The sequence below is a fragment of the Natator depressus genome, chromosome 14 (genome assembly GCF_965152275.1).
Source record: "Natator depressus isolate rNatDep1 chromosome 14, rNatDep2.hap1, whole genome shotgun sequence".
Taxonomy (NCBI): domain Eukaryota; kingdom Metazoa; phylum Chordata; order Testudines; family Cheloniidae; genus Natator; species Natator depressus.
In genome coordinates, this window is record NC_134247.1 from 42,024,745 (window position 1) to 42,047,287 (window position 22,543).

A 22,543-nucleotide genomic window follows, 5' to 3' on the forward strand; every position below is an offset into this window, starting at 1 on the left:
GTTATTTCTCAGGCAACGTTAACCCACCACTGGGTTGCTGGCAAAACCTCTCACGTCCTCCTTATCCCTGGGGCTCTCCACTGGCATCACATCCCAAACGGCCACCAGCACAATTTCCTAATGGTAGCCGTGACCGATCTCTAGGTCCAGATGACCCGGAGAAGGCAGCAGGGCACATGCTCAGAGGCAGAAACTAAGGCTCCCCAGGGAACTTTTACCCTGAAAACATAGCTACTGCTGAGTGAGCTTTGGCATCTGTGGGGTTTGTCAGGAATTTTGTATGTTTCCGTGGAGCCTAAATTGGGATTTTGGCACCTAATGCCAGATTTATGTGCTTAGCCTGGGGTTTGGGTGCCTGTGTGCCACTGTGAATCTAGCCCTCAGTTAGGGTGACCAGATGTCCCGATTTTATAGCGACAGTCCCACTATTTACGGCTTTGTCCTATATAGGTACCTATTACCCCCCACCTTCTGTCCCGATTTTTCACCCTTTCTGTCTGGTCACCCTACCCGCAGTCTCTGTAACATGGCCACATGAAGCAGAAGAACCCAGGTCCTTCGGATGTGAAGAACATCTGGGTCTCCTTCCTTTCAAAACACTTCTCAGCATCGTCAGCAAACCCTTCCCACACAGCAGAGACGAGCATGCTCTTGCACCAAGCAGCCCACTGATATGCCAGGGTGTGAGGAAGAGGGAGTGTTCTTAATGTTTTCTCTGAATACGGTGTGTGTGCCTCAGTTTCTCATATCAAGCTGGAGGGATAAGGATGTGTGATCATTGTGGAGACCCCTAGAGGGCAGGGGTGGCTGCAGACTGGCTGCCTGGGCATAGAGAATGGCTGACACTCTGTATCCTGGCAAGTGATGGATGGAGCCTGTCCCCTACAAGGAGCCAGCCGAAGGTGTTGGAGAACAGCAGGAGAGGGGGTGGCCAGCTGACCTGTTTGCTCAGGAAAGAGGCAAAACACAGGGGAGGGTAACTAGGCTTGACTGAGGCTGGGCGTTTGGAAGCTGGTCAGTCTCCAGTCTGGGGACTCAGCAGGGAGAGCCCAAAGCTGGATTCCCCCCAAGATGGACTTTTCTGCATCTTCCTGAATTCCGTGCTAACAATATCTGTTCTACACTGTGCTCCCAGTGACTAAAAAACCCTTCTGTTTTCCAAACTGGCTGAAAGTCATGGCTGATGGGGGAAGTAGGCTGGAAGGCCCGTGAGGGGCATCTCAGAACTTCCCCAAGTGTCCCATCCAGGTGGACTCCCTGCGGGGAGCTCACGGTGTGAACAGGGGAGCTGAACACTATGAGGTCAGACCCAGGAAGCTTCTTGCCCTGGTGAGAGTGTGCCCCAAGGGGGGAAGACACTGCACCAGAGCCTTGCCTGGCTCCATTCTTTCAGAGCGGACCCCGGGCATGGAGACTGTGACTCTTTGACGTGTGGCTGTCGTAAACACCTATCTCCCCTCCAAGCTCTAATTGCCTCCGCTCTCAGGTGAGTATGTCTGGTAACTGCCCCACCCGGTTTCTGATGCTTCTGTACCAGGAGATTGGCTCTGAGCTCTGCACATGTGCTGAGACACAACATGACAATGTGTGAAGTGAGTTTAGTATATTTTTGTTACACCTGCCAGACTGTGCCTCACACCTTTGTGAGCATCACAGTCAGTCTCACTGACATGACCATCCTCAAGTACGACAGACAATGCTGCCTTTGTAAGTTACATTTTCCTGGCAGTGCCTAGTTAGTAAGAGATATAGTTTAACTACCCTGTGGTTAGCGAGCATGGAGAGGCTGAGATCAAAGAAGTCTTTAGAGTTTAAAGCACCAAAACTGTGGATCAATCAGGTCATTCTCATGGGACAAGAGTGGCCCCACTTGGTCTGTGTTGCTTATAAAAGGGATCCCTGTATAGCACAGCAGGATCTGCCATGAAACTATCCGGCCTTTGCTCTCCTGCTCATGAAGGATGTCCTCTCCTTTGCAGGAGAGAGAGGTGGAGCGAGATCACCTTACATTTCAACCTGAACCCCTTTAATGAAATTTTGACAAAGCTGTGAAATATCGTCATGCCGTTTCTACACAAGGCAAAACTCAGGGAAGATGAGATGAGCGCCCTGCTGCTTCGCGCCTTCTCTTTGGACTTGAAAAATTGCATGTGGGTTACACCAGGACGATATGAAACTTTAAAAATGTTTAAGAAGAGATCAAAGACGAGATCAAAGACCTGATGACTTCCAGCGCTGAGGGGAAGGTCTCCTGCACTTGTCTGTGGCTGCCCTGACTGCCACCCTCAAAATTAAGGCCACCTGACTTCTGAAGGAAAGTGTCCACAGAGGCTTTTTAAGCGTTGGAATTTATGTGCATTAACTTCACACCTTTAGCATCAGACCACGCAGAAAAGTCCTGAAGAAGTAAAGGGAAGGGAACATGGGAGATAGGTGGCAGTGGGGAGAAGTCTCTGCTACTTCCTTTAGTTTTACATGTTTTAATTTTATTTCCATGATGCCCCCACAAATGGGCACAGACATGCAGATGCAGTGCCTGGCACAGGAGCAGAAGCAGGAGACACACAATCAGTATCACAGTTTTCAGCCCATGAACAATAATGGGTCATTTAACATCAGAGTCAGCAGCATTATCTGTGTCTATAAGAAAATGGGTGTTTTTCCCATGGGGTAACTAACCTGCATTAGCTATTCCACTGCAGAAACATAAATGAAGGGGTGAGGTCAGCACAGTGTGTCCCCCGGCCTGACCAATGCAAAGGAAAAACTGAACAATTCAGTTTAAAAATTCTTTAACTTTGGCCGTACAAATCAGTACATGTGCCAGAAGGAACAATAGCCCTGAAATGCATCACAACAAAAACGTAGCATCCATAAAAGGCTGTGAACTTAAAACAGGGAATTAAAAGTATAAATGATGTGCTAGAAAAATCCACATCGATCCACACAATAAATGAAGTTATAGAAAAGTCAAGTGGGCACTTCCGAGTGTGCAGGATGGGGGGTTACTTACGGAAATAAGGTTTTAAAATCAATTTTCAATTGCAAGGCTGTGGTGGGGAATCACATGTTCCCAGAAGTGTAAAATGGCATCGAACGTTATAGGATTGTACAACCTTTCTAGGTATATGGATCCCTTGGAAGTGGTAGCAGTAAAACTGTAAAGCGAGTGCACCCCAAAGGCTCAGACACAAAAAGGTAATAAAAGAAACAAAATTTATTGATTTCCTTATTTATAGACTTTTGGGTCCATAACTCTTGAGGTTTGAATTCTTGGGGTTGCCAATCGATCTCAGGGTTGTAAATCTATCCTTAGTAAAAAATACCATAGAGCAGTAATCACACAAGCAGGGAGAGACACACACACCTGCCTCCTCCTCTCCCTTTGCCAGACCCGGAGCCCTCTGATAGCAGCAGCTAATGTCTGAGCCTCCCTGTCCTGTCCCTGCAGCCCCCAGGGACAGGCAGGCAGAGGCGGATCCCACTGGCCCATCCGCGCTCACCCTCTGCCAGAGCCAGCAGTGACTCCGGTCTGACTCCGGTGTGGCTGAGATCTGGATCCTGCAGGGAAATCAGAGCAGGGCCCTGGGCACCCTCCAACACTCACGAGACACGGACCCCACCAGCACGGGTGTATCTGACGATAATACACTGGAAGGGGGGGAGGGGGGCGTGGCAGGGGTCTGGATATTTGCCAAATAGTTTCTGAGCCCTGAGACATTATAGGCTGCTTAACCAGCTACAGGGAAAAAAATTCCCAGCTGGCTGCTGGACTGGGCAGTCCCTCACCCTCCCTTACCCCATGGGGCGGGGGAGCTGCCTTGTGTCGTCGTCCCCCCCCGTTCTCCCCACAGCCCTCCCTCCCCACATCCCCCCTTTCCCTCACATTGCCCCCCACTCACATCTTCCCCCCATTCCAGCCTCGTTCCTCAGGCCCACAATCTTTCCCCCCGACCCCTGATCCCCCTGCATCGCCCCAACCTCCCTGCCCCCCATCCCATCACCCACCTTCTGTCCCCTAAAGCATCCCCGTTCCCCCTCAATCCCCTAATGTCCCCCCCACCGCCTCCCCCTCTCTGCCCCCCCCACCCCACCCCACCCCGTGCGTGTCCCAGTCCCCTCTCTGCCCCCCGCACACACCGGGAGCTGCGGCAGCTTTCCTGGGCCCGGGGCAGGGAATCGCAGCCAGCTCCGCGGGGAGCAGCCTGGGGCCAAACCCGCCCCCTGCAGCCCGCGGGTGACGGCTGGGGGGTCGGATCTCTCTTACCTTCCCTCCGAGCGGGGCCCCCCGGGGCAGGGGCCGGCCGGGAAGGGGCCCTGGCCGGGCTGGGGGCTCTGCCCTGGGAGAGGCTCCCGGGGAGCAGCGGGAAGGGCCCGGCTGGAGGTTCCCCTCTCCCGGCCGCAGCCCGGGCTCCGGGCTCCCAGCACCAGCCGCCGGGGCTCGGGGATCTCGCCGGGAGCCTGGGAGCCGGAGTCCCCGCAGCGGCTGCGAGTCACTTCCTGGGCCGGGCCTGAGCCCCGCGATCCTCCCACCGAGCCGCCCCCCAGCCGCTCCTGGGTCCTAGCGATGAACGCACCGCCTTGCACTCCGGAAAATGACACCCTGGCAACCTTGCATTTAGTGCCCTCCATTGGCTCCCCACTAACCCCTGCCCCCTCCTGTACCCCCAACCCCTGGTGAAGGGCAATGCACAGTGCAGCGCTTGGGGAATGCAGGCTGCATTCCCCTCTTGTGCACCCTCCCCGCACCGTGCATTGCCCTTCACCCCAACCCCTGCCCCCTCCTGCACCCCAACTCCCTCTCTGTCCCTTCCCCCTTCACCCCAGTCCCTGCACTCCCTTCCTGTGCCCCTAACCCCTATACAATCGCCCCTTTACCCCAACCCCTGCTCCTGCCCCCTAATGTAGCCCTCAACCCTGTACCGTGCCCCCGTCACCCCAACCCCTGCTCTGTGCATGCCCCCTTCACCCCAAGCCCTCCCCTCTCCTGCTAACCTCTGCACTTTTCCCCCTCCACCCCAACGCCTGTACCCCTCCTGCACCCCTAATCCCTCCACTGTGCGTGCCCCTCACCCCAGTCCCTGCATTCCCCTCTTGCATCCCTAACCCCTGCACTCTGCGTCTCCCCTCACCCTAACCCCACATCCCCCTCCTGCCGCCACGTGGGGAAACTGCCCTGGATGCGTAAGGCAGGTGGCATCGCTGCTCGCTGACCTGCTGCTCCTCCACCCTGTGAGGCCGGGGAGTCAGGAGCCCCGTCAGGGCTCCCTGCCTCCAGGTCACTTTCCCCAGAGGGCAGGAGAGCAACAGCTGCTGTTGCCTCATAGCACAGCCCAGGTGGGAAGTAACCTGGAGGCAGGGAGCCCCGGGGTTGTGTTGCGGGGGCAGCCTGTGTGTGCCTGAGTGAGTGTAGGAGTGCACTGTCTCTCTAAGAAACCAGTCAGAGTTAGGAGGACTTGTGGCACCTTAGAGACTAACAAATTTATTTGAGCATAAGCTTTCGTGAGCTACAGCTCACTTCAGACTAACACGGCTGCTACTCTGAAACCAGTCAGAGTTAGGAACCTGAAGGCCCCTTCAGACCCAAGCAGCTGCCAGCAGCACCAGACCCAGGGAGGCTGCAGCACCCACAGATCCCCCCTGTGCCGTCACCCCAGCTCATTGGAGACCAGTACCCAGGTGGGGGGTGATACCCTGACTTCAAACGCACAGCAGAGAGGAGGCGCTCCCAGTCCAGAGTGGCCGGGGGCTCCAGGGACGAAGGGGTGGGGGAGCAGGAGCAGTTGAGCAGGGGAGGGGCGGAGTGGGGCACCCTTGCTCCAGATGAATCACCTGGCTCAGCTCCTCTTCCAACAGCCCCCTGCAGCTGGGGTCTCCCCCCTTCTCCAGACACTGCTGCTCACCTACCTTCCCCCGACCTCAGCCCAGCCGGCTCTCAGCAGGACAGGTGAGAATCAGGCAAACCCAGCGGAGAGTGTCCTCTTTCATGGGCCGCCTGCCTGTACTGTCCACCCCAAAGGCCACCCTGAACCTGCCCCAGATCCTGCTCCTTGGAGCTCCACCTCCCCTGGATTTTGGCAGTGTGATGATATTTCATTAAAATATGACCATATAGATCACTGTTGCAACCACTGTTATATACTTTCCACAAATTTTGTACAACGTGTGGCATGTGAGACGTCTATGGAAAGGGTACCATTTGCTGAATACGATGATGCTATTTGTACGCAAGTATCATTTCTGTATCTGAAGATATAAATATTAGCCACGCACCTGTATTTCAAATATTGGCCCCTGTGGTAAGACCCATGAGGTATTTAGCCAGCACATTGTGAAGGGACTATTCAAGTTGAAAGGTCCATCAAGGTACACTTAGCTCAGAAGGGACCATGGAAAACACCCCACTGCACCTCACGGACTTCTGCTTCTGCTGTAATTAAGCAAAATTATGCACTGACGTGGGACTCCATACTCCCTCTTTACCTGTCACATCCCACTGTAAGAACTATGGGATTCCCTCCACATGGCAGAAGCTATAAAAGGCCAGGGAATTTTGTGAATCACCTCCATCTGGCCACTTTCCTGCTCCGGCCTCTTTCCTGCTCAAACCTCTGGATTATGAACTTTTATGAAGGGGAGCGTTCTAAGCGGGGAACGGAGGACCTTCCAAAGATTTGGAAGCAACCAGAGACTTGACTTAGGCCAGTGGTTTATTCCATCACTTCTGCAAACCTGAACCAAGAATTTTGCAATTATTGTATGTATTTGATTCCTTTAACCAATTTTAACTCTCACCTTTTTCTTTCTTTCCATGGCCGATCCTAGCGGGATATGGGACCTGGGACGAACCTCCCCTCACCTCCAGCCCAAGCCCCACCCCTACCCTGCCTCTTCCCACCCCTGCTCTGCCCCCTCTGTGCCCCCTTCCACACCTTCCCCCAAACCCCCTTCCCCGAGCGACGTGGCTGGGACTTTTAGGTCTGTAATTGAGTATCCAGGAAGGTTGAAGTGTTCTGCAACGTTTTTTGAATGTTATAATTCTTGACGTCTGATTTGTGTCCATTTATTCTTTTGCACAGAGACTGTCCGGTTTGGCCAATGTCCATGGCAGAGGGGCATTGCTGGCACATGATGGCATATATCACATTGGTAGATGTGCAGGTGAACGAGCCTCTGATAGTGTGGCTGATGTGATTAGGTCCTATGATGGTGTCCCTTGACTAGATGTGTAGACAGAGTTTGTTGCAAGGATAGGTTCCTGGGTTAGTGTTTTTGTTGTGTGGTGTGTGTGGTTGCTGGTGAGTATTTGCTTCAGGTTAGGGAGCTGTCTGTAAGCAAGGACTGGCCTGTCTCCCAAGTTTACTGTTGCGGCTGGTTTGGTATATCTTTTGGGAGAAAAACAACAGCATTTTGGGGTGTATTTCCTCTGTTTCTCAGCAGTGTGACCTGAATTTGGTATTCTCAGTTGTGACCCACAAAGACACGGTTAAAGGTGGGCAGCTTTTCTCAGCATTACGGGTGCATCCTGCATACAAACTTCTGCTACCAGGGCTCAGTCTCACTTGCAGCGTCCCTGCAGGAGAATCCCGGGCACGGCCCGCCGGCTGATCAGCCCCTGTGAGACTTGAAAAACTTCTCTCCGTGTTGGGCTGCTCAAGGCTTTGCTTTGAGCTGCCTCTCCAGTCACAGGCAAGCTGAACTGTTGCAAAACGTGGTGCTGTCTCGACTGGCTAAGGCAGACTTGTAGGAGCCAGAAGGCAACAGGAGAGAGACAAGCAACGTGAGGAAAGAGAATGAGGCCTGAGGGGAAGGGTGACTGCAGAGCCCCAGTCTCCTATCCCAGGGGGTGTTTAGCATTTAGCCAAAGCCAGTGCAGTTGAGGATGTTGGCTGGTTCCCTCTCTCCGACTAGCCCTGTTCTCATGCTGAAAGATGAGCTGAATGACGAAAGATCAGTGTGGCCATGCTGGGTCCCAGGACATGGTGGGTGAAACATACCCCAGGGTACAGTGCAGACTGTTGAACTGCTTAATTCTCCGTCCCAGGACATGTTTTACACTGCTTCGCTGTGTGAATAACAGACCCCTCCACGCTCTGCTCACACCCAGCCAGCCAGCAGATTCAGTCACACCCAGCTATGCAGCAATGAGTGCGACTAGCCAGCCAGTGATGAATTAAAGCCCATAGCAACACCAGCCAGTTCTCTACTCCCAGCCTTGCACCCCGGCTGAGCGTCTTCTACTGTCCAGTCCGTACGCTGTGGGGTGCAAGCTCATTAGCTCCTCATCCCAACGAAGGATGGTGATTAGGAAACAGCCTCAAGTGAAATCCCCTGAACACTTCAATGAAAACACACCGGTTGGAATAAAAACAAGTCCATTAACTAGAGCCAGGTAGGTTTTAAGGGATCACAAGTGAGAAAGGCGTAAAAGGTCTGAATTGGTTACAACAAAAAATAAAAGGTAAACACACATTTTAAATCCCAAACTTTACCAAGCTAAGGAAGATTGGAAGGAACCAGCTTTTCTCACCCCACCCGCTGTTGCAGGCAGTTCACAGTTCTTAGGACCCAGGCTGGATTTCCTTTCCTCCTTGGTCCATCCTCCCAACTCGCCTTTCAAGCCATCTTGTTGCCTTCTGTAAAGATGGGCGAGGAGAGGTAAAAATGGAGGCAATTCTCCCTTGTGCTTTGATACCACTCTCCTCTTTGAGGTTCACCTCACAGCTGGGGGGCATGCGACAACCAGTCTGTGGCCTAAGTGAGTGTCCAGCCGTCCTTCCGGTGAATTGTAACTCTCTTGTTCACAGCTCCACAGCTGGTGAATGGCCGGCTAAGCAATAAATGGCCACTTAGCACCTAGCTGGTGTGTCAGTACCATTCCCTCTGGGCAGCTAGTCTGTGGGTGTTTTCCAGCTTTACAAACATAGAGCAAACTCACACAGCGACCATCCGTGTGTGCTGTGGCATATGTGAGCTTCCAACCCTCCTTCAGGTGAACTGTAAATTTCTAGTTCCCAACCCCCCACTCCGGCTGCTGAATGTCCGGCTAAGCAATTAATGGCCACTTAGCACCTGGCTTTGAGGAGCTAGTCTGTGGGCATTTTCCAGATTTCCAACATGGTTCAGTAACAAACCCATAAGAAAATCTCATACCTCCAAACACAATGTTGATGCACACGATTTAACAGGACAATAATATGCAGGAGACCATCACTTTCCATAGGACACCTCACAGGGCTTGTACTTTGTACAATATTTATCATTTTGTAACAGTGGGGACCATAATAGCGTAGACCAGTGGGTCTCAAATTTCTTTCATCAGGTCCCCCTTATTTGTGTCTGTCGTCATTTAAACCCCCCCAATCCCACAAGTAGATATACGGCCTTCCAGCTCTGAACAAGCCCCTCTCAGTGGGGCTGAATGCTGAGGGGGCAGGAAGAAGGGGCAGAAGGGGAGAGTGAGGAAAGGCAGCACCTCTCTACCCCGGTGCTCTCCCTCGCCTCTTATCCCATGACCCCCAAAAACTCGATAGCCCCAGCACCCAGCTCCCCTATTCCGAGGGTCTCTCACACCTTTGTGGATTCTCTGATGTTTAATGAGGTGCGGTAGCTGAATGAAACTTTACCCACAGGCAAGGCATTTCTGAAGTTGTGACCAGGGTCCTGCGGGGAGGACACACAAAGATTACTCAATTAGGGCAAACTGCAAAGAATGGGCTGACAATCCTCAAAACTGGTGGCTATTCCAATACTTAGATTCACCAAGCCACCAACAAAGCAGTTTCTACAATACCTGACTGGCTACACAGAGGCCAAAGCACAGGTCCCTTAAAGCAACCCCACCTTGGGCCCCCTCCCAGACAGCCCAGTGAAATATGATGGGGATTACTGAAAATCATCTTCATCATATAAAACGTTCTACCAATCCCGAAGGATTAGACACATCACCCAGCAAGTTATTGATTTCTTTAGGTCTGACTGAAATACACGCTTACAGCCAGTTCCTGTTAACTAAACTAAGATTTCTTACAACAAGAAAAGAGAGAGTGCCTGGGTAAAGATCATGCAGAGATGAATCGCGTCCTTACGTCAGTTTCCCTGTTGAGATGGTGTGTTAGAATTGCAAAGAGTCTGTTTCAGAATCCCTTCATCAGGCTTTCCAAGTAACCTTCTATTTCCTAAACATAAGTAAATTAATAACATGGATTAAAATAAGGTAAATATCTATAAAGCAGTTAATAGACAGTTTACCACAAACTTTGCAGAAACATGTAGACAATATCATTATTACACCCAAGTTTTATCTATTTGTTAATATTTCCTTTCCATCTCAGATGGAACAAAATACAACCCTTCCAGTTCTTGAACCATAAAAGTTTACATTTCAAAGCTCTACCGTATCTAATGTGGAGTGGCTCTAATTTCCATTTATACACATTTCTAATGTGTCTAAAGGTTGAATCTGGGTCAATTAGCTTGCAAGTTGCTTAACCCTTTCTGGCCATGTGTCACAGAAGTTTAGATCTCGTGTGGATTCTCCCATGTTTAGTGAGGTGTGATCTCTGTGTGTAACTTTTCCCACAGTCCAAGCACTTATGGGGTCGCGCTCCAGTGTGGATTCTCTGATGTTTAACAAGGGATGACCTCCGAATTAAACTTTTTCCACAGTCTAAGCACTTATGGTGGCTTTCTCCTGTGTGGATTCTCTGATGTAAAACAAGGGATGATGTGCTTCTGAAACTTTTCCCACAGTCCACACACTTGTGAGATCTTTCTCCTGTGTGGATTCTCTGATGTTTATCAAGGTCGGATCTCTGTATGAAACTTTTCCCACAGTCCATGCATTTGTAAGGTCTCTCTCCTGTGTGGATTCTCTGATGTTTAACAAGGCCTGACCTCCATATGAAACTTTTACCACAGACTAAACACTTATGGAGTCTCTCTCCTGTGTGGATCCTATGATGTGCTATAAGACTTGATCTGTATGTGAAACATTTTCCACATTCCAAACACTTATGAGGTCTCTCTCCTGTGTGGACTGCCTGATGTTTAATGAGGTCTGAGCTCCGTACGAAATTTTTCCCACAGTCTAACCACTTGAAAGGTCTCTCTACTGTGTGGATTGCCTGATGTTTAAAAAGATCTGACCTCTGTATGAAACTTTTCCCACAGACTAAACACTTATGGGGTCTTTCTCGTGTGTGGATTCTCTGATGTGTAATTAGTTCTGACTTCCAAATGAAACATTTCCCGCACTCAAGGCATTGAGGGGGTTTCTCTTCTGTGTGGCGTCTCCCATGGTTATTAAGGTCTAAGGGGTTATTGAAGCTCTCCCCACAGTCCAAGCATTGAGAGGGTTTCTCTCCATTATGGATTGTCTGATGTGTTACAAGCTGTGAGCTCAGAATGAATCTTTTCCCACACTGCAGGCAGTCCCAGGGTTTCTCTTCCTTGGGATTTATCTGCTGCTCTCTGGGATCCTTTTCTTCTTTCCCACAGTTAATAGATTCATCCACTTTCTTCCCTGAGTGGTTTTCCAGCAGCCTCTCTGACCTGTGACAATTTCCCCAGGCATCTGCCTGTTCCAAGCACTGGGAAAAATTACATGCAGCACTTCCCAGAAAGGTCTCCTTTGGTTCCATTTTACCAGGAACTTCTGCACCATGATTCTCCTCTTCATTCTCACTCACTCGCTCAGCACCTGATGGGAGACAGAGACAATCCAGACAGGAGTCATTGTGCTGGGGAGAAAGAGGAATAGCACCAAGGAAAAACCCAACACAAGGACTGAGCAATTGGATTCTGCCTCCACTTCTCACCCAAACACTCACAGGGAAGGAAACTCCTGCAGCTAAGAGGCTGGGTGGAATGGCATGAGCGATATCTGCTGACTACAACCCTGCCCTGGGTGAGAGGAGGAAGAACTGAGGGCCCTTATTTACTCCATATTTTTGGGATTCTCAACTTTTTCCTTCATTCCCCGGATGATTTCTGTATCAGTCCTCACCTGAGTGGGCGCCTCTCGGGATCTCTCTTTCCTTGCAGGCCTGGAGATCGGGCACCCACGGCTCTTCCCCTTGTTCCAGCTGGGCAATCAGCTCAGGTTTGGGAATGGGAAATCCTGCGCAGGGGTGAAATTAGACCAAATCAAGGTGTTTCAGGGTGCTCCATATGCTTTCTGAAACTATGCTTATCAATATGATTATGACATAACTGGAACATGCTTTATGCAAAAGGTCCCATGTAAGGTGTCATTGGAAAAACTGTAACCTACTGAATATGGTTTTCCTATTTGTATATATGTGTCATTCTTATATTTAAAGTTAGGAATATAAAGTACAAATCTAAGGTCCTATTGTGATTATGCTAAGTGAGGGTCATGAATGATACTTCAGGAACTTGATTGCTCCATTTCTCCAGAACAATGGGCTGAGAATGGTTTTGTTTTTCTGTAAGTCTTCCTGTGTGGGTGAGGATCAGCCCATGTAAAATGGAGACTGGGGTCTTACAGAGGCATGGGACCACGTCACCTGATACTGGAATACATTTTAAATCATGGACTTTTCCATAAGGAACTGGGAGGGGATGAAGCTGGAACAAATCCTTTTGCCAAATCTATATAAGTGTGCTGCTAGCCATGGTGAGGAAACCCCTGCTTATCACCCAAGACGTCTGCTGGAACTAAGAGATACTGAACAGAGGAAAGGATTGGGTCCAGATTAGAAATAAATCTAGTGTGTGAAAGAAGCTTATTGAAACTTTTGTGAGTTTGAGAAACTATTACTTGTCACTAGTTTCTTAGTGTATTAAGCTTAGCCTTGCATGTTTGTTTTATTTTGCTTAGTGACTTTTTTTGCTTTGTCTGTTATTACTTAAAACCACTACTTTTTATACTTAATAAAATCACTTTTGCTTATTAATAAACCCAGTGTAAGTAATTGTTACTGTGGGGGCAAACAGCTTGTGCATATCTCTCTTTTAGGGATAAAGAGGGCGAACACCTAGGAAGTTACCCTATATAACCTTTATACAGAGTAAGACAGATTTATCTGGGATTTAGATCCTGTTGGGGCTGGGTATCTCAATGCTGGAGATAGGGATCTTCCTGTGCTGTTTTCAGTTAAGATTTGCAGCTTGGGGGCATGGCCCGGACCGTGAATCTGTTCTGCAGCTGCTTAGCATGTCTGGCTCAACAAGAGAGGGTACTGGGGGCCCAAGCTGGCAGGGAAAACAGGCTCAGTGGTCATTTCAGCACATCAGGGTACAGTCCCAAACGGGTCTCTCTGACTGAACTCTTCACACAGGGTGCATGGAGCATTGGGGGGAGTGTCTGTCACAAAGGGCGCTGTGTGAATTTAACCTGTCCCCGTGCTGTGCGGGTGGGAATATGGAACCTAAGAGGACAGGAACATGGTCACTGAGCCGCCTTGGGGGAGGGAGGCATCCGGGGAGATGATGGGAATTTTTACATCCTCATTAGGAGTTCCCAGGTCTGTGCTCTCTGGGGGACTTGCTGACACACACCCAGCTCTGGCATTAAACCTCTGCCTATTTCTAAACCTCCAGAACCCTCCCCATGGCTGGAGCTATTTCCAAGAAGGGAGGTGAACAGGGATTCTGTGTCTGACTGGGAATCAACACAGACAGGACAATGAATGAATTCTGTCCCTTTGAAACCTGGAGGGATGGGGATGAGCTCGCATGTCCATTAGGTTTTGACACCTGTATCCCACTGGAGAGGGCACAGAGATGCAAGTCTCTCTCACGGCAGCTGTGCATTATGGAACCCGTTTGCCTCTGATCTAACTGACCAGGAAAGAAGCTGACCAGAGTCTGACACTCAGACCCACAGCTTCTAATAACCAAGGGGACGGGAATCCCTTACCCAGCGAGGTCACCATCTCGTAGTTCTCCTGCATGACGTCCCTGTAGAGGGCTCTCTGAGCAGGGTCCAGCAGAGCCCCCTGCCCCTGGGTGAAATACACAGCCACCTCCTCGAAGGTCACCGGCATCTGAAACACCAAGAGTCCCCCACTCAGCACCTGCTGCCCCAGCCACAATCCCACTACTCATGGGAAAGGAAAAAAAAAACGTGAAGCTGTGGGAGGGACAGAGTAGCAAAATCCCACCCCCACCCTGTTCAGAGCAGCCAGGAGGCTTCAGGGGGTGGGGACAAGGTGAGAGCTCCTTGTCCCCCCGCAGCACACGTCACACCTGTGCTGTTCCGGAGTGGGGAGGATTGACCTGGGGATGTTGCATGGGAGTTCTGCAGGTACTGTCTACATTGATGATGGGATATCAGGGTGCGACTTCACTTGAGGGATGAAAGCTGAGCATGTAACCTGAGCCAGGAGGGGGTTGGGGCCAGGTGACACCTTCTGCCCAGGAAACTGGACAAAGGCTGGAGGAGGAGCCGGGGGGTGTGGCTGGAGGAGACGGCGGGAGGGAGCTTTTCAGTTTGGAGCTGGCTGGGGAAATGGGGGGAGGCCAGAACCAGGTCTGGCTTCCTACCCCAAAAGATGGACCTGGTCGAGGGGTCCTGTTGTCTGTACCTACATGCTCCATTTTGGACTGTGTCCCTGTAGTCTAATAAACCTTCTGTTTTTCTAGCTGGCTGAGAGGCATGGTAAATCGCAGGAAGTGGGGGGTGCAGGGCCCTGTCTCCCCCAAACCTCTTGACAACTAGTGGCAGTGGTGGGATCTACTGCACCCCGTGGACGTCGCTTCCTGCAGTAAGTGACTGGGGAGCCGTAAAACATTGCGAGGAGCAGGCGTGCCGAAGGCTCAGAGGCAAGCAGTTTCGGGGGGCGGAGAAGCTACCTTTAACCCTTGGGAGTGTGTGACCAGCGACAAGGACTGTTGTAGGAACGGGGTCTCCCTGGGGACTGCAGCGAGCAGTTCCAGGGGCGGAGGAGTCTGCGGCTTGACCCTGGGAGAGAGGTGGTGATCTGGAGAAGGGCTGGCACACTAGGAGTGACTCCTGGAAACCGTGGGGCGCTGAGAGCAGGCCTGTGAGTCCACAGTAACTAAAGTAACTTGGGGCCAGCAGGAATATGTATAACCATCGCCTTAAGAAGGACGTGGTCGAGCTATGCAAGCAGAGGGGGCTTCGCATTGGGACGCTCACCAAAGAAAAACTGATTGCCCAGCTGGAGGAGGAAGATTGCTCAGAGGAGCCGATCCCTGTCTCTGAGGGAAGCAGCCCCGCAGATGCAGGGCCAGCACCGGGGTCTGTCCCGGCTGGGAGGGGTCAGACTGCTGCCAAGGGCATCCCGAGGCCCCCACCTACCTATGCCTAGGGGCGGGGCTGGAAGGAGGCCAGCAAACACCAAGGGCACCTGGACCCCTGCGGCCAGCAGGGGACCCTCCCGGCAGAGCTCCCCGTTGCTGGAGCTGAGGAGGCTGGAATGGGAGAGGGAGTTCAAACTGAAAGAGCTGGAAGATCGAGAGAAGGAGCAGGAGGATCACGAAAAGGAGCAGGAGGATTGTGAAAAGCAGCATCAGCAGGAACTGGAGGAGGAGGAGAAACAGCGTCAGCATGAGCTGGAGTTGGCCGGGCTGAGGACCAGAGAGCCCCTGGCTGCGGTGAGTGAGGGGGGGACCCAGGACTGCGTGGAGCTTTGATAAGTGCATCCTGTCCCAGTGTAAGGAAGGGGAGGACATAGACAAATTCCTGATTGCCTTTGAGAAGGCATGCGAGCTGCATGGGGTTGACCCTGCAGACAGGCTCCGGTTTCTCACCCCCTTACGGGACCCCAAAGCCGTGGGGATGTACAGCCGAAGGGAAGGGGTGGAGGCAGGGGACTATGAACTGTTCAAAAAGGCCCTGCTCCGCAAGGTGTACTGGGAAAAGGTCCAGAGTCTGCGTAAAACCCCTGAGGTCACATATCTGGAACTGATCCTCCGAATGGAGGGATATGTCGACAAGTGGGCAGATGGGGCCCAGACTAAGGAGCACCTGGTTAAACTGATTGTACTGGAGCAACTGTATGAACATTGCCCATCCGACCGGAGGAGGTGGTTGGGGCACAAAAAGCCAGAGGACCTGTGGTGCGCAAGGCAGCTGGCTGACAAGTTCGTGGACCGCCAGTCAGGGGGTGGACAGGAGGAGTCCCAAAGGGATAGGCCCACCATGATGCAGAGAGAGAAAGAGTCACCCTGGGACTCCGCAAAGGGGGAATGTGGAGAAGACCCTCCCAAGGGGAACATCCCGCGTCAGGACCAACCGCCCGGCTCAAGGGGATCAACGGAACATGAATGGCTATCACTGTGGCCAGAGAGGCCACATATGGACCCAGTGCCCCAAGCTCAAGGACACACTGAGCAGACCGAACCCGCACTGGGTTAACTGGGTAGAGACACAGCTGGAGGAGGGACAGGCTTCCTAGGCAGGGGGGGCTGGCAGCTTACAAACTGCTCAGGGGGGAGCTTTCCAGACCAGTTCCTCTTGGGGGCTGGATGCTCCGGACTCAAGGTTCTCAGTTTACAGGGTGGGCGCGGGACTGTCCCTGCGGAGCGAGTGCCTTGTTCCCCTAGAGGTGGATGGGAGGAAGGTCAATGGATACTGGGACACAGGCGCTGAGGTGACGCTGGCCCGGCCCAAGATGGTGGCCCCAGATCAGGTGGTGCCCGTTACCTACTGACCGTCATGGGTGTGGGCGGGACCCCATTCAAGGTGCCCATGGCGAGGGTACATCTGAGATGGGGGGCCAAGGAGGCCCCAAGGACATACGGGTGCACCATCATTTGCCCACTGAGGTGTTGATGGGGAGCGACCTAGAGGATTGGCCAGGGCAACCCCCAGAATGCCCTAGTCGTGACCTGTAGCCAGAGTCAGTGAGGGGCACTACGCCCAGATCTCAGGGAGCGTACCTCACCAGAGGCGCAGGACCCTACCTGGTGGGGAGGGAGTGCCCAGGGACAACGCTCAGAGGGGCGGCGGTTTCAGACCCAGCCTGCAAGAGGGAGCAGGTCCCTGTCCCTTTCCCAGCTGCTGAGTTATAGGCCAAGTTGCAGAAAGATCTCTCCTTGCAGAAGCTAAGGTACCTGGCTGGCCCCAGCATGGCACAGACCATGGGAAGAGGTTGCCAAGAGAGGTTGCTGTGGGAGACGGGGTTCCTGTACTGAGAATGGGCTCCCCCAGGGGATGTGGAGTCATGGGGGATCCGGAGGCAGCTGGTAGTCCCCCAGAAGTATCACTGCAAGCTCCTGTATCTGGCCCATGACATCCCTCTCTCAGGACACCAGGGAATCCGGCATACCCAGCAGAGGCTGCTACCGAACTTTTACTGGCCTGGGGTCTTTAGTACTGTCCAACAGTATTGCAGATCCTGTGGCCCCTGTCAGAGGGTGGAGAAGACCCGGGACAAAGGGAAAGCAGCTTTGAGACCTTTGCCCATTACAGAGGAGCCTTTCCAGAAGGTGGCTGTAGACCTAGTGAGGCCTCTCAGCAAGATGACCCAGTCGGGGAAGAAATATATTCTAGTGGTGGTAGATTTCGCTACCTGCTACCCCGAGGCAGTGGCCTTGTCTTCCACTGAAGCAGACACCATGGCAGATGTGCTGCTGACTATTTTCAGCCGAGTGGGGTTCCCCAAGGAAGTCTTGACAGATCAAGGATCCAACCTTCATGTCGGCCCTGCTCCGGTGCTTGTGGGAGAAATGTGGGGTCCAGCACAGCTGGGCCTCAGCATATCACCCCCAGTCCAATGGGCTGGTGGAGAGGTTCAATGGAACTCTAAAGATGATGCTGAAAACCTCTATGTACCCGCACCTGCAGGATTGGGACAAGTACTTACTTCACCAGCTGTTCGCATACAGGGAAGTGCCCCAAGAGTCTACCGGGTTTTCGCCTTTTGAACTGTTGTATGGAAGAAGGGTAAGGGGCCCCTGGACCTGATGAGACGAATGGGAGGGGAAGGCCACTCCCGATGGAGAATCAGTGGTGGAGTATGTCTTGACCTTCCGAGAAAGACTTGCTGAGCTCATGGGCCTGGCCAAGGAGAATCTGGCCAGAGCCCAGAGGAAATAGAAGGTCTGGTATGACCACATGGCGTGGGCCCATGCCTACGCCACCGGAGACCAGGTGATGGTTCTCATCCTCGTGAGAAAAAACAAACTACAGGCTGCCTGGGAAGGCCCTTTCAAGGTTGTCAAGCAACTAAATGAGGTAAATTATGTGGTGGAGCTGTCTAACTGGGCAGACCGCCACCGGGTGTACCCTGTTAATATGATGAAGCCATACTACGACAGGGGAATGTGGTATTAGCCGTGTGTGGACATTGGGAGGAGCAGGGAGATGACTCATTTGTAGATCTATTCCCTGAGACAGGAGCTGGCTCCTCCCTGGAAACAATTCCCCTCTCTGATCGGCTAACCCCTGCCCAGCAAGCTGAGCTCAGAGGGGTGCTGCATCTGTACCGACAGCTGTTTTCCAACCAGCCGGGACTCACTAATATGACTGTCCACTGGGTGCAGACGGGATCACACCCACCTATAAGATGCTCTCCCTTCCGAGTCACAGGGAAAAGTGCTCAAGACCTAGAAAGAGAGGTCAGTGACATCTGGCTTTGGGAGAGATCCAGCCATCTTCCAGCCCTTGGGCCTCGCCGGTGGTGCTGGTCCCCAAAAAGGACGGGTCGATCCAGTTCTGTGTGGACTATCAGAAACTTAATGCCATCACCGTGTCTGATGCCTACCCCTTGCCCAGGCCTGACGAGTTCCTAGACAAGCTGGGAGGAGCTCGCTACCTTGCCACCATGGATCTTACAAAGGGCTACTGGCAAGTGCCACTGGATGCAGATGCCCGGCTGAAATTGGCCTTTATCATCCCTCTGGGGCTCTATGAGTTCCGGACCTTGCCTTTTGGCCTCAAGGGGGCGCCGGCTACCTTCCAGCACCTGGTGGATCAGCTACTGGGGGGGATGGAAAGTTTTGCTGTGGTGTACATTGATAACTTCTGTCTTTAGCCAGACCTAGGAGGACCATGTGTTCCAGGTTAAACAAGTGCTGGGCAGACTCCAGGAGGCTGGGCTGACCATAAAAGCTGAGAAGTGCAAGGTGGGGATGGCTAAAGTATCTTACCTGGGCCACCAGGTGGGGATGGCTAAAGTATCTTACCTGGGCCACCAAGTGGGGAGCAGCTGCCTAAAGCCAGAACCAGCCAAGGTGGAGGTGAACAGAGACTGGCCCGCTCCCCAGATCAAAAAGCAGGTCCAGGCCTTTATTGGGATGGCAGGGGACTATCGAAGATTTGTGCTGCACTTTACCTCCATAGTCGCCCCCATCACTGAGCTGTGCAAGAAGGGGAAGCCAGACGAGGTGGTCTGGATCGAGCAGTGCCAGAGGGCTCTCTCTGTGCTGAAGGAGGCTCTGGTCAGTGGCTCAGTTCTGGTAAACCCAGACCTTGAGAAACCCTTTATGGTGTTCCCCGAAGCCTCAGACACAGGGCTGGGTGCGGTGTTAATGAAGGTTGATGAAAGGCGGGAGAGACATCCCATCGTATTCTTGAGCAAGCAGTTGTTACTCCGGGATCAGAACTACACGGCCATAGAGAAGGAATGCCTGGCTATGGTGTGGGCCCTTAAGAAACTACAGCCGTATCTCTTTGGGCGACACTTCACCGTGTACACCGACCACTCCCCCCTGACCTGGCTACTCCAGATGAAAGAAGCCAAAGCCAAGCTCCTGAGCTTGGGCCTGCTCCTGCAGGATTACGATATGGACGTGGTCCATGTGAAGGAGAGGGCCAACATGATAGCGGATGCATTGCCCCGGAGAGGGGGGTCTGAACTTCCCCAGATCACTGGTCACAGTGATCTTGCTCAGTTCAGTCTTGAAGGGGGGAGATGTGACGGAGTAGGGAGTGGGGAGGATTGACCTGGGGATGTTGCAGGGGAGTTTTGCAGGTCCTGTCCGCTTTGGTGACGGGATATCAGGCTGTGACTTCACTTGAGGGATGAAAGCTGAGCATGTAACCTGAGCCAGGAGGGGGTTGGGGCCAGGTGACACCTTCTGCCCAGGAAACTGGACAAAGGCTGGAGGAGGAGCCAGGGGCTGTGGCTGGAGGAGACTGCTGGAGGGGTTTTTTCAGTTTGGAGCTGGCTGGGGAAATGGAGGGAGGCCAGAACCGGGTCTGGCTCCCTACCCACCAAGAAGGGCCTGTAGCTATATGCTCCATTTGGACTGTGCTCCTGTAGTTTAAAAAAACATCTGTTTTACTGGCTGGATGAGAGTCACGGTGAATCGCAGGAAGTGGGAGGTGCAGGGCCCTATTTCCCCCAAACTTCGTGACAGCAGATGTCTTCTCATTTCCCACACGCCTTCCAGCCACAGGCTGAGATGGGAAGCAGAGCTCTGAGCCGGGAACGGGGACAGGAATCCTGACAGCTTCCCTTCGTATTTCACAGCAGCCTCTGCCCAATGGGTTCAGGCTCCAGCCCTGGGCAGGGGGGTTGTGTCCTGTTTTCAAAATGGGTGAATGTCCCTCTCCCCCACTGCCGCCAATGGTCCTACTCAGAAAATCAGCAGGTTTCTCACACCCTGTCTCCTCCCTGCCTCTCCCTCCCGCCGTCCAGCAGCTTCCTGAAAATCCCCTACCTGAGCTGGCTCCATCACAGCCATTTCCCTTCCGTGTCTCCTGGAAGACGGGACGATCTGGAGCGAAATGTGGACGTGATTCCTCAGCCTGTTGGGGCAAGAGGGGCAATGCGGGAGGTTACAGAAGGGGCTGGAGTCCATGTCACACCCCGATTCCCCCCAGGCTCTTTAGACCCTCCCAGTAACAGCATTGGCCCATCTGCTTTCACCCCCTGTCAGAGCCAGCAGTGACTCTGGTCTGACACCAGTGTGGTGTGGCTGAGATTTGAATCCTGCATAGAAATCAGATCAAGACCCAGGGCAACCCCTTAACACTCAGGAATCAGAGCCCCAAAGATCATGAGTGTCTCTCTTTTTTTAATAAATCCAATGGAAGCTGGGAGCAGTGTGTGCGTGGGAAGGGAGGGGGTTGCCTGTGGATATTTGCCTTACTGTAAGTAGGCTCTGCCAGGGAAATGTAACTTGGACAGACAGCATTGTCTGTTACCCTGTCGTACATGGGGATGGTCATGTCGGTGTGTCTGTGACTGCGATGCTCACAAAGGTGTGAGGCACAGTCTGGCAGGTGTAACACACACATATTAAGCTCACTTCACTCATGTGATGAGTTTTGAGACCAGGCTATGACATCAGTCAGCACTGCCCTCAAATTACAACAATTACAATAGAAACAGGAACAGTTACGGTGTCACCGTGAGATGTGATTGCTGAAGCTCCTCGCAACTATTCATATTCCCATTATTATTTGCCATTAAAAATAGGAATTCCATGGCACAATGACGTCCCTCCACAGAATGCTAATGAAGTTGAAGATGAAAAGCTCAGAGTAATAAAAAGAATAATTTCAGAAGGAACTAATGTAAAGAACTGAAACTGCCCAGACTGGATTCCAAGAGGAGTCAAACTTGGGGGAACAGGGACAGGGGCTAGGACACACGGATGAAGCGCTGGGCAGCTTTACGCAGACACAGGAACTGAGACTGGGATTCTTTTAAACACTCAAAGCAGGTGTGACAATGATATTTCTGTGTGTGCGCGTGGGGTGTGTGTGTGTCTCTCTAAATATTTCAATGGATCAAGTCTCCTTTAGCAGCTCAGTAACATCTTATATAGGGGGGAGAGCAGCCCTGTCCAGGCTCTGCGATGCACTGGGCCTTTAAGGACACGGCCCTGGGAAATGGGAGCTAATATCCTGGGAAGGGGGGCAGGAAAACGCCCCTCTAATTTCCCTCCCCTCGTTTTTTTTTTTTTTTTAAATCACTGCAGCTGGCTCAGCCCACCTGGGGGAACTTTTATCCGCTCTGCCGCTCACTATTCTTGGGTTTTCCTCTCCGGCCTGGCAGGGCCTGTGCCCCGGCTCTCACCCCCCTCTGCCCCCCGCGCCCCGCACACACCGGGAGCTGCGGCAGCTTTCCCGGGCCCGGGGCAGGGAATCGCAGCCAGCTCCGCGGGGAGCAGCCTGGGGCCAAACCCGCCCCCTGCAGCCCGGGGGTGACGGGGCCGGGGGGGCGGGTCTCTCTTACCTTCCCTCCGAGCGGGGCCCCCCCGGGGCAGGGGCCGGGCCGGGAAGGGGCCCTGGCCGGGCTGGGGGCTCTGCCCTGGGAGAGGCTCCCGGGGAGCAGCGGGAAGGGCCCGGCTGGAGGTTCCCCTCTCCCGGCTGCAGCCCGGGCTCCGGGCTCCCAGCACCAGCCGCCGGGGCTCGGGGATCTCGCCGGGAGCCTGGGAGCCAGAGTCCCCGCAGCGGCTGCGAGTCACTTCCTGCGGCCGGGCCTGAGCCCCGCGATCGCTCCCCCCAGAGCCGCCCCCCAGCTGCTCCTGGGTCCTAGCGATAAACCCACCGCGCTGCAGCATCTTAGACTCACAGACTTTAAGGTCAGAAGGGTCCGTCATGAGCATCTAGCCCAGGGGTTCTCACGACCAAATTTTTGGTGGCCTCAGAGTGACA

General features: G+C 52.9%; 1 protein-coding gene across 1 annotated transcript in view; it reads right to left on the reverse strand.

Annotated features, from left to right (window-relative positions):
- LOC141998579 (uncharacterized) overlaps positions 1-22,543 on the reverse strand; it is a 42,595-nt gene that overhangs the window by 11,144 nt on the left and 8,908 nt on the right. Inside the window, exon 5 of the mRNA XM_074971450.1 lies at positions 10,528-11,448. Within this exon, the coding sequence (XP_074827551.1) occupies positions 10,528-11,448 (921 nt within the window). The remainder of the gene's footprint in view (positions 1-10,527; positions 11,449-22,543) is intronic.